Consider the following 15116-nt stretch of genomic DNA (forward strand, 5'->3'; position numbering starts at 1 on the left):
TAAAAAACACATTTCCGCCCCATCTCCGCAAGCTCAGTCCCCGCAAACCATCTGATCCCATCTGCACAAGCCTCAGTTATGATTTTATATTGAATGTATTCCAGTACCTCCCCTCTTTTCACCATCTTAATCCAGCAGATACCTTATATCACCCTACTCCCTCCATTCCTTAGTCAGCATCTTCTCCTTGTCTCCCTATTCCCCCTTCACCATGTCCAGCATATCCCCTCTTCTCCCTACTCCCTCTACCCATGTCCAACATCTTACTTCTGTCTTCATACTCCACCCTCCTGTTCAGCATTTTCCATGTCTCTCTGCCCCCTGCAAGGTCCAGCATCTGTCTTTGTGTCCCTATTCTTCCAACTCCCACCTAGTTCCAATAACTATCCTCCCCCAAGTGGATCCACCATCTCCCTTCTGTCACACCAATTCCCCCCCCCTACACACCAGATCTACCATCCCCTTCCCACAACACGTTGGAATCCAGCATCTCTTATTCCCTCCCTTGACTGCTGACCCCAGAGTGACTCCAGTGTCACAATGGCTGGTCTCACCATAACTGATACTAAATTGGAAGCAGCCTGGTTCTTAACTCGCATCAGTTTACTTACAGTTCCCTTGCCCAGAACGCTGGAAGCAACTTGAAAGGCTTGTTCTTCATTCAGAGTTAAGCCCAATAATGCTGCTGTCTGCCCCCCCCCTGCTCGTTGGGACTTGCCTCAGACAAGTGCTGAACTGCAGTGGCTGGGGAGCCACCCATTCCATGGGGCTTAGGGATGTCTCTCCCGAACTCGATTGCTATCAGCCCTGCCTTCAATTGTGGTCCCTAAATCAGACAGCTAGAATGAAGACAGAAGCCGCGGGACCTTTCCTCTTGCCTGCATTGCTATTCGCTATAAGCTCTGCCGGTCTCAATCCTGCCCCTCAAACACAGGAAGTCACTTCAGAGGGGGGGCAAGATCAGGATCGGCAGAGCCTATAGCGATGCAGGCAAGAGGAAAAGTCCCGTGGCTTCTGTGTTTCTTTTTTGTTGACCGCAGCCGATCCTAACGCCAGCCCTGGAAGGGAAAGGAGAAGAGATGCCCGACAAGAAATTTAACCACGTCGATCTCGCAGGTCCTCTGTAGACCGGCAGGAATTTTCTGCGGACCGACATCGGTCCGCGGACCAGCGGTTGAAGAACAGTGGTCTAGAACATCAACAGTTTCTGTTACTATGCACAAGCAGGCATAGCTCTGTGTTTCTGATCTAAAGCCCAGTGTCCAAGGCTGTCTGTCAAACATCCCATGTACAGGGGACAATCTTTTCGGGCACCGAATACAGGAAGCTACTAAAAAGATGAAGAAGCATACTGATTGTATGATGACAGTGTCCAAAGTACAATCTGCTCCATCTACACAGCCGTCATGAAAATATTCTTCTCCTTATTGACTACAGCCTTATTATCCATCCAGGCATCATTTTTCTCAGCCTGCTGCCTCCTCACTCCACTCTACTCATAGGTGCACTTATCAACAGAGTCGGCAAAAAAAAAACAAATGTCTCATCCTTCAAAGTCTCAGCAGTCTTTTTGACTTTCTCATAGAGAGCATAACCAATGTATCTTTCTCTCTTTCAACACAGTTACCAGTGAGGGGGTCGGATCCATCATTTTATCCATGCTGAGCCCACATCACATCAGATAAAATGGGTCCTTCAAGTAGTTTCTCAAGGATATGCCCTTCACCTGGAAAAGTCTCTAACCCACCCTTCAAAAGAGTCTACTTTCAACTCCCTCCAGAAATCTCTGCTTCACCAGGAACTCTCAGCCCTACTTACAATATACGGTAATCAGTTTCACCAAAGGAGAGGGGCAGAGTGTTTTACTCCAAATACTTTCTGATTCTGATAAAGATTGGAGATCTCCATCCAATACTGGATCTCTGTGCTCTCAACAAATAATTAGTGATGGAGAGATTTTGTATGTTTTTGGGGAAATTATTTAACCCCTTTTGGAAAAGAACGATTGGCTTTGCTCTCTAGATTTAAAAGAAGCCTACACTCATATTCTGATACTACCAGCCCACAGAAAATACCTTTGATTTCAAGTGGGGTCTTGCCAGCTCCAATATAGAGTACAGAGTAGAGAATGACATGGGGAAAAAATCTGTCCCCGTCACTGCACCGTCCCCGGCCCACCATCCTCTGCACCGCCCCATCACCGCCGTTCCCTTCACCGCTCCGTCACCGCCACTGCCATCCCATTCACCACCCCGTCACCGTCCCTGTCTAGCACCCATCTTCTTCCCTCCGCTCCCCCATAGTCTGGCATCTGTCTTCTTCCCTTCCAGCGTCTTCTCCCCACTCTGCCTTCCACATTTCCTTTCAGGGTCTGTTCCTCTCTACCCTCTTTCAATGTCTGTTCTATTCCTTTCCACCACCACCCTTCCCTCCCTCCTTTACCATCTGTTCCTTTCTACCACCCTTCTTTCATATCTTCTATCAGTCCCCCCACCATCACTAGCAGTCTCTCTTCTCCCTTACCATGAGCAAATAGAACTTCTGAAAATTGTATTGCTGAGGCATTATTTCTAGTACGCCTTTTTTTCCAGATGGATAATGACATCAATTTTATAATTCTTATTGTCTGCTCTGATTTCATTCACAATTTGGTTTGTGTTTTGTACCTGAGGATTCCATGAGGCATTTAACCTTTTCCTGTCTCTTCTGTGATTTCAAGTTGATTCCTTCAATAATGGAGTCTCAAGGCAGTAGCAGTTTTCTATTTTGGGCTCTCTTGACATTGTTTAAGGGATTTCTTGTACATTTGGTGCTGGTCTTCTTTGATGAGGTCACTTCAGAATCTATTTCCAAGGAAGAGAAACTTTTTCCCTTTCACCCCTCTCCTTCCTTGTGTGAGCCGGAACACGCGGTCCCCGCAAGCAAGTAATTTTATATCATTTTCATTCTATTCATTCATAGAAATTAAAGTCTAGATAATGCCAGTCACATAACAAAACATGATTTTACAAAAATAATTCCCTGCACAGTCAAGCCTGCAAGGATTACTAGATGTCTTTCAGCAGCTCCCCTCCCTCCCTCCCCCTTACCTTTGTGGCCAAGTCAAAAATGATCTACCAACAATAAAATTTTAAAAACACAAAGCACGCTGTACGCAGAGAAAATGTTAATTATCATTTATATTCTGCGGGTTTTCAAAGAGGTCAAGGCAGATGACTTTATGCAATGTCACCTCAGTAACAACTATACAAAAATAGACAAATATTCCCCCTCCCTTTTTACTAAACTGCGATAGCAGTTTTTAGCGCAGGGAGCTGCGCTGAATGCCCCACGCTGCTCTCGACGCTCATAGGCTCCCTGCGCTAAAAACCGCTATTGCGTTTTAGTAAAAGGGGGCCATAGTGCAAAATATAGACAGCAGATATAAATTCTCAAAACGGACACATTTTGATCACTAAGTTGAAAATAAAATCATTTTTCCTACCTTTTTGTCTGGTGGTTTTATGAGTCTCTGGTCCTTCTTCTTTCTTCTCCTGCCCCCCCCCTCTTTCTTTCTCTCTCCCCCTGGCTCCCCTCTTTATTTCTGCCTTTCTTTCTCTCTCCTCCTGGCCCCCCTCTTTATTTCTGCCTTTCTTTCTCTCTCCCCCTGGCCTCCCTCTTTATATCTCTCTCCCCCTGGCCCTCCTCTTTATTTCTGCCTTTCTTTCTCTCTCCTCCTGGCCCCCCTCTTTATTTCTGCCTTTCTTTCTCTCCCCCTTGACCCCCCTCTTTATTTCTGCCTTTCTTTCTCTCTTCCCCTGGCCTCCCTCTTTATTTCTCTCTCCCCCTGGCCCTCCTCTTTCTTTCTGCCTTTCTTTCTCTCCCCCTTGACCCCCCTCTTTATTTCTGCCTTTCTTTCTCTCTCCCTCTGGCCCCCCTCTTTATTTCTGCCTTTCTTTCTCTCTTACCCTGGCCTCCCTCTTTATTTCTCTCTCCCCCTGGCCCTCCTCTTTCTTTCTGCCTTTCTTTCTCTCCCCCTTGACCCCCCTCTTTATTTCTGCCTTTCTTTCTCTCTCCCTCTGGCCCCCCTCTTTATTTCTGCCTTTCTTTCTCTCTTACCCTGGCCTCCCTCTTTATTTCTCTCTCCCCCTGGCCCTCCTCTTTCTTTCTCTCCCTCTTGACCCCCTCTTTATTTCTGCCTTTCTTTCTCTCTCCCCCTCTTTCTTTCTGCCTTTCTTTCTCTCTCCCCCTGACCCCTCTTTATTTCTGCCTTTCTTTCTCTCTCCCCCTGCCCCCCCTCTTTCTTTTTTCCTTTCTTTCTCTCTCCCCCTAGCCCCCACAAAGCCATCGTGCTAATTTCTCCACTTCCACGATTCTTTCCCTACCCTCACCCCCAAGCCAGCAGCCGATTTCTCCCTGCTCCTTCCCCGATGTCCTGAACTTCATCGGGCAGCAGCAGCATTCACAATTCACTGCTGTTGCCCACTTCAGGCCTTCCTCTCTGTCGGGTCCTGTCTTCATGAAAACAGGAAGTAGGCAGGACCCGGCAGAGAAGGCCTGAAGCTGGCAACAGCAGCGAATTGTAAACGCTGCTGCTGCCCGAAGAAGGTAATGGAGCACGAGGCAGACCGCTTCTCCCCCCTCCCAGCCGAACCCCCGCTGACCCTCCTATCTCCCCCCCTCCGTGAACCTTTCCGACCCTCCCAGCGAGAGCAGCAAACCTCCTTCGCGGCTTTCTCCTCCCTCTGCCGCGTCACTGATGATGTCATCAGTGATGCGGCAGAGGGAGGAGAAAGCCGATACTACTGGAGGGAGGTTTTCTGCTTTCGCTGGGAGGGTCGGAAAGGTTCACTTGGGGGGGGGAGAGATAGGAGGGTCAGCGGGGGTTCGGCTGGGAGGGGGGAGAAGCGGTCTGCCTCGGTGCTCCAAGGTCTGGCGCCATTACCTTTTTCGCCCCTCCCGCCCCCCCCCCCCCCACCTTGGTACGCTACTGCTGTCCAGCTCTCCTTAGTTTGCCGGTTTTCTTTTTCGGCGACCAGCACGCTTTCAAAGAGCCGCGCATGCGCGGCTGCTCAAAGTTCAATCTTCTGCTCTGCTGCAACTTCCTGTTTCTGGTTGGGTCAGAGCAGAAGATTGAATACTGAGCAGCCGCGCGTGCACGGCTCTTTTGAAAGCGTTCCGGTCGCCGAAAAAGAAAGCCGGCAAACTAAAGTGAGGTGGAGAGAGGAAGCTGGTTAAACGATCGAGCTGGTGGGCGAGTGGGGGCTGCGGGGACCGCACGATCTTTTATGCCTCACTGCGGTGACAAGACCATTCACCGCTCCACGGGGCGGTGCTGGCCTTGTCCCCGTCCCCGCAGAGGCTACTAATTTTCATTCCCCGTTTTTGGCGGGTTACCCGCGGCTAAACGCAGTAGCCGGGGTAAACCGCCACCGTGTCATTCTCTAGTACAGAGTACTACCGTTCAGCTTTGTCTCTGCTCCGAGAGTCTTCACCAAATGTTTAATAGTAGTAGCTTGTGACCCTGCACAACTATGGGTTTCATGTTAACCATACTTAGATGACTGGTTAGCTCCCTTACCAAATCTGGCTCACCAGGCCACCACCTCTACAATTCACCTCCTGGAACTGGAACTCCTGGGATTCGTAGTCAGCTACCTGAAATCACAACTCTCCCTGGCTCAGAAACTGGAGTTCATAGGAGCCTTCCTAGACACCACTCAGACTTGAGCTTTCGTACATCAACAGAGGCTTGACAATCTCCTGCACCTCTGTCAGTCTCCTCATGAACATATCTCAAGGCAAGACAGATGGTATGACTTCTAGATCACATGGGGTCCACCATGTATGTAGTTCCATTTGTACACCTTCAACTCAAAGTGCCACAGTGAACTCTTGTTTTCCCAGACTACAGACCCCCCTCTCTGTATGACCCCAAAACTTCATCAATCACTTCACTGGTGACTCAACCCATCCAGTCTCACCAAAGGACTACTCTTCCAGCTTACTCCCCACCAGAAAGTCCTCACGACAGATGCTTCACTTCTCATTTGGGGGGCTCACCAAGGCCTCTTCGGCAATCAGGGAATCTGGTGTCTTCATGAGAAAACACTACAGATCAACCTAGTGGAGTTACGAATGAATCACAATGCTCTCTTCATCTTCATCTTAAACCTCCGCACTGACAGTCAAGTAGCGATGTATTACATAAACAAACAAAGTGTCGCAGGCTTTCAGCCCATTTGTGATGCAGCAGAGGGAAGACCCCAGTTGGGCAAGCCACAAGCAGCCTGTTCAGAGCACTGCCTCTGCTTTCTGTCCACTGCTAGTTTAGGAGGCCCAGATATATGTCAGTTCTCACTGGAGGGGTGAAGGTTGGTTACTGAATCAGTGAGTCTGATTTTTGGTACATGTCCATGCCGGACTCTGTGAATGATGTCGCTCATAGGTGAGAATATCTGCCTACTGTCCTTGGAGAACACCTGCTATAGGTGAGTAACTATGTTTTCATGTATTTTGTGAGGGAAATGATGAGGCCATGCCTTTTATGTTAGAAATGGATGATAAACCAAAGCAAGAAAAATTGGGCATCTTCCAAATCCTCAATTCTGTCTTCCTGTCGGCATTCTTTCCTAGGCTTCATGCTCGCATAGGTGGAAGTGCACTGCTTACTTTGGATTTCAAGAGAATTGGCCTTCTTTTTGGAGCACATTAAAGCCCGTAGAAATTCTACCCAACTTTTTTTTTTTTTAAACTCTTATAGAGTAACAACTGCCATCAACAAATGCGCACTGTCTAATTAACTAAGACACCTTTTCTTTCCTTTATTACTCAGGCAGATCTGACTCATTGAAGGTCATGTCACAGCTCACAGTTAGAGCTATATCACTGACAGTAGCACTTGAGAGAGCCTCCATGAAAGAGATTTGATATGGACATCTGGTTTGGAAAAGGATTCCCTATATGACAAAGTTTGGCGAGTGATTCTCAAGAATCTCTTTGGAGATTAGAATTCAACTCTATCCTCCTAGACCCATTTCTTCCTATTCTTAGCTGTCTTCTCAAAAAAATAAAAACAAATAAAATTTGTTGTCACTTAGATTGTACCATTCTGCATAAGTGGGTGTTATCCCCTCCTACCAGCAGATGGAGGTAGAAAATTAAAGCTGATCTTTACCAATGACCTTACCAGTATAATCTAGTGTTGCTGAATGGGAAGATCCAGTATTTTCTCTCAGGAGCAGCTCTGTCGACAAAATAGTTGAATTTTTTTTTTTTTCGTGGGAGCTGTATTGGAAATTGATTAGAAAGCTTATCAATACACTGTAGTGTGATAGTGCTGCTATTTGTTTTCAGACAGCCAGTGCCTATGATGCAGGCACTGTGCTGAAACATAGCCGTGTTGGGTCAGCTATAAAGATCTTGCATTTTTGACTTGTCATGCCTCAATTCTTTGCCATCTCTGCTTTGTGTTGTCTTTGTGGAATTCTGCGGAAATCTTTTCTTCTTTGTTTTGCCGCTGCTTGTGCTAACATTGCCATTAGCACAGTCATTTAAAAAAATTTCTACATGAGCACTTACCTGTATTTTAGGTGGCAAGGGCTCATGCATTAACTTTGTGCTAGCTAGTTAGCATGCTGTTCTAATTGGTTAGTGCAAGAACACCCACCCCTGAAAAGTAAAAAAAATAAATAGCACGCAGCTAGCGCTTGCATGTGGTAAAAGTAACATGGAATGCTTTAGTGCATCCTGAGTTAGATCATTTTTGCTGCGTTAGGCACATGTTGGCACCTAATGCAGCTTCGTAAAAGCCTTTTTGTTCTCTGTGTTTTGCCCTTCCATTAAATTCATAGTATATAGAGGCTTCAGTGACCCAGATGAACGCTAAAGAAGATTTGTGCAGTAAGCTATTTTACTATTTATGAATAATTTTTTTACTTTACAGACTTCTACTCTATTTGTGTTTTTTTACATGTAGGTCAACATGATGGTCCTATACTCCGCCAGCATGCGGGATTATTGCCAGAGTCTCTTATATGGGCATATATTGTGCAGCTAAGTTCTGCATTGCGGACTACTCACACAGCAGGGCTGGCATGTCGTGTAATGGATCCAACCAAAATTCTTGTAACAGGAAAAACAAGGTATTTAATTTTCCATTGTGATATTATTTTATGTAAATATTTTCATCACAGACTTTTACAAACTGAGGTTCAATGGAAAATGATGATATTTATAGCAGGGTAGGTGATTCCAGTCCTCAATAGCCTCAGGCAGGTCAAGTTTTCGAAGATAGCCACAATGATATATGCAGGAGATAGATTTAGATGCACTACATCCTTGGTATGCAGATCTATCTGCTGCATATTCGTTGTGGATATTCTGAAAACCTGACCAGCCTGGGGTTCTTGAGGACCAAACCTGCCTAACCATGATTTATAGTAAAAGCTGTAATTTTATAGACAACTATTATTTTCAAGAAGGTTTTTTTGCTTGAATCGGAGAAGAAATCATTTTGACAAATTTAATGTTCAGTATGTTTGAAATGTGGAGTTTGTCACCACACATTTTGAGTTTAGGGATTTAGGGGTCCTTTTACTAAGCTGCATTAGCTGTTAATATGTGGTTAAGCACACTGATACAGCTAACACAAGAACGTGTGCATTTTTGTAAGCGATATTGCTGAAAGGCTGTCTGGTAAAGTTTGCCTCTTTGCGGATGATGCCAAAATCTGCAATATGGTAGGATACCCCTGATGGGTGTGGATAACATGAGGAAAAGACCTAGTAAAAATTGAAGAATAGTCTGGAATTTGGCTGCTAAGATTTGATAAACATAATGCTAAGACATGCAGAAGCATGCAACTGGATTTCAAAAACCTAAGGGAACAGAAGAGTTTAGAGGGGTGAAAAGCTTTTGTGCACAAAAGAGAAGAGGGACTTAGGTATGATCATATATGATGATTTTAAGGTGGCCAAACAGGTAGAAAATACAAGCAGCTAGAAAAGGTAGAAAGCAAGAAGGATGCTTTGGTGAATAGGGAGTGGAATGGCCAGTAGAAAAAAGGAGATAATGATGCCCTTGTATAAGACTGGTGAAACCTCATTTATAATATTGTATACAGTTCTGGAGACCACACCTTCAAAAAGATATAAACAGGGTAGAGTCATTCCAGAGGAAGACTATTAAAATGGTTGATGGTCTACGGTGTATGGGAACAGACTTAAAGATCTCAATATGTATTCTGTTACATCCCTTCTGGATTCCATACTCTAGGTGTTCAATCCCTTCCCGCAATCCGGGAGTTGCAGAAATCCAAACACTTTTCTGAGCATGTGCTCATCCTATCTTTAAAAGTTAGATCCCCCTGCAGTTTCAATTTCTGCAAGTAATCCGTGCAGAAGTCCTCTGATCTGCTCTGCTTCTTTTTCTTATTTTGATCGCTTAAAGTTCTTCTTTTTTTTTCAGTGACTTCAGTGCCGTGACTTGTGGTGTTCTCTGCCAGAGGAGAGGATGCAGTCCCTCTGAGCCGGATGCTGCTTCACAGAGAAACCAGTGGACCTGTGGAGCAAGCCTGCTGTGTGCCATCTTTCTCAGACTCTGGGTCCATTCCCCTGGGAGCTTGCTTGCCCTTGATGTGGCTGTATGTGTCCTATATAAAAGTCCTTCCGGATTTCAGAGCACAGGCTCCATGGGGATAGAGGTTACAGTCGGAGTCCATCCGTCTGGCAGTCCGAAGATCTTCAAGTCTGGTCATTTTGGAGCAGTTTGAAGCAGAAAATCCTTTTCCTGCATTCAGCTGTGTGTATGGAGCTGGCAGGCAGGCACTTGAGTACACCTTCATTATTTCCTGTTGGAGATTTGAGGTGACCTGTGGAATTTTGTAAAACTAATTTTTGAGAGTATCTGAGGGTGGGGTTCAATTAGAATGGACTCCTCCACCCCTAATCTATCAACTACATGTGTAGATTGCACCAGATTGGCGCCGGAACAGCGTCCATGTACCTCGTGCTGCAGCACGCTGGAAGAGGGGGTGAGTTTCGGGCTTCACCTCCTCAAGGTCCTCCAGGGCTCGGGAACTGGCCTGGGTCCATGATATGGGCTGAAACCATCAAGTACATTTGTAGATGGCCCAGTGCTGCACGATAAGACACCTGGAGTATGGAATATTGAAGGGACATAACAGAATGGAAGATTCGATTTTTACCTTCGATAATCTTCTTTCTGTTAGTCCCTGTAGGATTTCATACAACCCACCCTCTCTGTATAAACTCAGTTGTTTGGAATTGCCTGCTTTCTTTTTGCCTCTGTTATTCTCCTTAAAGGCTTCAGGATCTTCCAGTCAGGTTCCTCCGTGCCCCCTTCTTTTATCATGGATTTATTCTCTCTCTCTGTCTGTCTGTCTCTCTCTCTCTCTCTCGTACATGCTCAAGAAAGTGTTTGGATTTCTGCAACTCCCAGATTGCGGGAAGGGATTGAACACCTAGAGTATGGAATCCTACAAGGACTAACAGAAAGAAAGAAGATTATCGAAGGTAAAAACCTAATCTTCCAATATTTAGAAAAGTTTCCTGAAGAAATATAAAGCAGCCACTATCTCTTTAGCTAAATTAATACTTGTCCCAGAATTAACCAACCTTAGCAAAGAAAATACCAGTGACTGACTAATCCCAGAACTGAAGGAAATTTTACATATTCACCCTTTCTCCAGCTGTTCAGGCAACGTTACGTGGGTAAAAGTTGTCTTCACATCACTGAGACTGGTTTGTCTCAATTCCAGGTTATTTCAGTACACACAGCAGGTATCGGGCTGGTAACGGTCCAAAAGATATTCAGCTGCAGACTTCTTCCTTCCTTTGGCTTAGAACATAGATCAATCCTTTAACTGATAAATAGTTCTTTTTCCGGAGATGTGCTAGCCATCCAGGAAATCTTTTTCTCTTTCGTTTTCTCTCTTTTGGCTTCAGCACCCCAATTCCTCACTTTTCTGGTTCTATTCCACATCCCTTCCATTCTCAGGGACCAATCAGGATTTATCCCAATCAGGGACTGGACCCAAGGAGGGTGAATAGGCTTCTTCCAAGATTCATACAACATGTCCAGCTAAGATAATAAAGAAGTAGGACAGACTTCATTACCATGCTTATAACTTGCGTCTATATACTTTTTCAAGCTCTGTAGCCCAGCAAAATCATAGTGTCTTTGTTTCAGAAGAGCTGATTCATCAAAGTTCCTTATGGCTCAGCAAATATGAATTCAGCAAAATGGTGTCAAGCCTATCCAGACCTTAAGCCTTTGAAAGGACAATGATATAACACTCATATACTGTGGAAATACCAGTCACTTGAGATTCCTCATGCAACCTACAGATAGCTGTCAGTAAAGCAGTGTCTCACAAACTTTGTGAAACCGCAGCACACTAAACCAGTGGCTGCGGCTCGAGGGCATCCAGAAGTGCACAGACATCAATGTGATAATGTCATGACTATGTGTGACATCATTGTGTCGACATCCGCGCATGCACAAAGGCCCTTCAGAAGGGCTCTGAGCTGCCAGTGGAGGGTGCTAGAAGAGAAGGGGCACTGGCTGACTGCCTACAGAATGTGCCTCTCACCGTAAGAGGCACATCTTGTAGGCAGTCAGCCAGTGCTCCCTCCCCGGCAGCACACCTGGAATCTCGGGCTGCTACAGCATGCAGTTTGCGATATACTTCAGTAAAGGATTCTCCATATATTGGTGGACAGTATTCTGGGAGGAGATCTGGTAATAATTCAGCCCCCCCCCATCAAATAATTACTATGTTTCTCCATCCCCAAAATAACCAAATATGTTGAGGTGGGGATATTTTCAGGTAAAATGGGATAATATATGTAGTCCATGAGTAAAAGTATTTTTGTTTAATATGTGTATGTTTATAGAGCAAATGAAAATGATGAATAACTTTGGAGATATGGGCTTATTAGGATCTACATTTGTAAGAAACATACCTGTCTATGAGGGAAATCTTACTTTGCAGGTTTGGCATCTTCAATCGGAACTAGACAGCTTATTCTGTACAATCCATTCAAAAATACCAAGCTTCTGACACAAGATACTAATTTTAAAAAGCTAGTGCACTACATTTGCTATATAACTTTATTCATGTTTCCTTCCTTTTGTCTTCAAGGTTACGTGTCAACTGTGTTGGCATCTTTGATGTTCTAACTTACGACAGCAGTCAAAATAATGCTTTAGCAGTGGCACAGTACCAGGTAAGATATTAGGATCAGACCTTTTTTCTGTTTGAGATTTTTGTTTTTAGCCTATATGTTGACTGTTAAATAGGAGACCATCTTTGGGAAAGGTGACTAAAGAAATGGAAACAAAATGGGGATTGTAGCTTCTTATTTACCCACGATGTTCAAAATCAATCTGAAAAAAGTTATATTTGAACTTCTGTAGCTTTTTTTTTCCACATAAAAGGATGGGGTTTGGACAGTTGTATTACAAATTGTTTGCTTTAACAGAATTCATGAAAATCCTATTTTGGAGACTTTTATCACCTTTTCCCCCAGATAGTCACATATTTAGCACTATTAACATATTCTATAAATCATATTGCAGTAGAATAAAATCTGAGTCAGCATAGTGGTACATTACTTTCCTTATCTTGTGTGTTATCTGTAAAAATGCATAAAAGGTATAACATAAAATAGACATATCCAGGAAGCTTATGCCTTTTGATCTCAGGGAGTATGACTGCATTCTGGCTGAATGAAATCATTTTAATATTAACCTTTTTATTGCCACTTTTGTTTTAGAACTACATGTGATTATCTTTTGGAGCATCTTCCCCCATTTTTCTCTGTAAGCTGAGGTCCATAAATCCAAAGTTACTTTTCTTTCTTTGCTTATATGTTGATTACTCATTCTCCTACTTCTAGCATCTTATTCTGAATTATGCCTTGCATTTTCTAATTACAGTATGCCAAATAAAGTAAAATATTCCTTTTGTCCTGTTCCTTCATATTGTAAAACTGAAGAACTTCAGTACACTAAACTAACCTCTGCAGCAGTGCTACTGAATTTATACAAAAAATGCTTAATATTCAAATATTGAGAAGCTTATGTAATTCAGAGAATATATTCATTAGCAGAGATATGTATTTGCATTGTAATTGTGTTTATTTGTTTACCAGCAAGCAGATCTGATTTCATTAGGAAAAGTTGTATTGGCTCTTGCTTGCAACTCTTTGGCTGGAATTCATCGTGAAAATTTGCAGAAAGCTATGGAATTGGTGACTCTCAACTATTCCTCTGACCTGAAGAATTTGATTCTGTAAGCTTTTATTATGTTTAGAGGAAAGGTATTTATCTTATACACTACTACCAAATACAGAGCTAAAAATGAAAGTTTGAATACTTTAGGAGTCACTGCCCAGGAAAAAGATCTAGGTGTCATTGTTGAGGATACATTGAAGCTCTCAGTTCAATGTGTAGTGGTTGCTAAGAAAGCAAATAGAATGTTAGAAATTATTAGGAAAGGAATGGAAAACAAAGATGAAGATGTCATAATGCCCTTGTACTGCTCTATAGTACGCCTACACCTCAAATACTGGTCGCTGAATCTCAAAAAAAGTACAGAAAAGGGCGACAAAAATGATAAAAGGGATGCGATGATTTACCTATGAGGAAAGGCTAAAGTGGCTAGGGCTCTTCAGCTTGGAGAAGAGACGGCTCAGGCGTGATATGATAGAGGTTTATAAAATACCGAATGGAGTGGAAAGAAGGGTAGATATGAATTGCTTGTTTACTCTTTCCAAAAATACTAGGACTAGGGGACATGCGATGAACCTACTACATAGTAGATTTAAAACAAATCAGAGAAAATATTTCTTTACACAACATGTAATTAAACTCTGAAATTCATTACCGGAAAATGTGGTGAAAACAGCTTACTAGGTTTTTAAAAAGTTTGGATAATTTCCTAAAAAAGAAGTCCATAGGCCATTCTTGAAATGGCTTGAGGAAATCCACTGCTTATTCCTAGCATAAGCAGCATAAAATCTGTTTTACTTCTTGGGATCTAGATAGGTACTTGGGACCTGGGTTGGCCACTGTTGTGGTCTTGATGAATCTTCGGTCTGTCCCTATCTGGCAATTCTTATGTTAATACTAGAATAGCCAACTTCTGTCCTTTCATGCCTCAAATACGCCTAATTTTTAGGGTAACCAAAATATGTATATAACCATATGCATATATAACTTGAATATTCCAGACATGTTTGCAGTTTTGGATGACTTATGTTGGCCATTCTGTTAATGAAATGTGAATATTTGATTCAAATTATTGAATGTTCTTTCATAATAGTTCAAGCCAGAAACCATTTCAGAATTTCTTTCCACGTGGTCTTAATTAGTAGGACAGAATTCCAAGAGATGTAATCTTTCCTCCTTTCTCTATTCAAACTAGTACTATATGTGAGTTTTTATTAGCAAGTATAAATTCACATGTAGTACTTAACAATTGCAGGAGGTATTTTGATATAGTTTTAATTAACACTTTCTCATTTGGTTAGGTATTTGTTGACTGACCAAAATCGGCTTCGTAGTGTAAATGACATCATGCCTATGATTGGTGCAAGATTTTATACTCAGTTAGATGCTGCTCAGATGAGAAACGATGTCATAGAGGAGGACTTGGCAAAGGTAAAACAATGAATGACCTGGTATAGAGAATTCAAATATGTTTATTATGAAGTGCATATATTGGAAAAGCAGTGGAAAATGGCAGAAAATTGAAGAGAGCTTACAAAGACAGATGTAATGAATTACCTATGAGAAAAGAGTCCTGTAAAACTGAAAAGAAGCCTTATGGCCTTATGTTAAATCTAGTTTGTAGGATCCAAGAGAATATCATAACACATTTTATTACTTGTTCTTCTGCTAAAGTATAATCAGCCACTCCAATAATACTTAGGGGGGGGGGGGGAGTTATCAACGTGGGCTCCTATAAGATGGGTTATAGTGCAACAAGATATGCTATTTTAGTGCAGGGTCTCATTGCATAAAATGTGACCCTGTGCTAAAAGAGCATAAAAGATCTTAGGCCATGGTGATTGATAGAGGTAGAATGTTTCAGGCTTTAAAAATAATAT

General features: G+C 43.1%; 1 protein-coding gene across 1 annotated transcript in view; it reads left to right on the forward strand.

Annotated features, from left to right (window-relative positions):
• Nucleotides 1-15116, forward strand: part of PAN3 (poly(A) specific ribonuclease subunit PAN3) — a 168373-nt gene that overhangs the window by 107687 nt on the left and 45570 nt on the right. The window contains exons 12-15 of the mRNA XM_033948019.1: nucleotides 7958-8123; nucleotides 12146-12230; nucleotides 13158-13297; nucleotides 14538-14667. Coding sequence (XP_033803910.1) covers nucleotides 7958-8123; nucleotides 12146-12230; nucleotides 13158-13297; nucleotides 14538-14667 — 521 coding nt within the window. The remainder of the gene's footprint in view (nucleotides 1-7957; nucleotides 8124-12145; nucleotides 12231-13157; nucleotides 13298-14537; nucleotides 14668-15116) is intronic.

Source organism: Geotrypetes seraphini, chromosome 6 (genome assembly GCF_902459505.1).
Source record: "Geotrypetes seraphini chromosome 6, aGeoSer1.1, whole genome shotgun sequence".
NCBI classification, from domain to species: Eukaryota; Metazoa; Chordata; class Amphibia; order Gymnophiona; family Dermophiidae; genus Geotrypetes; species Geotrypetes seraphini.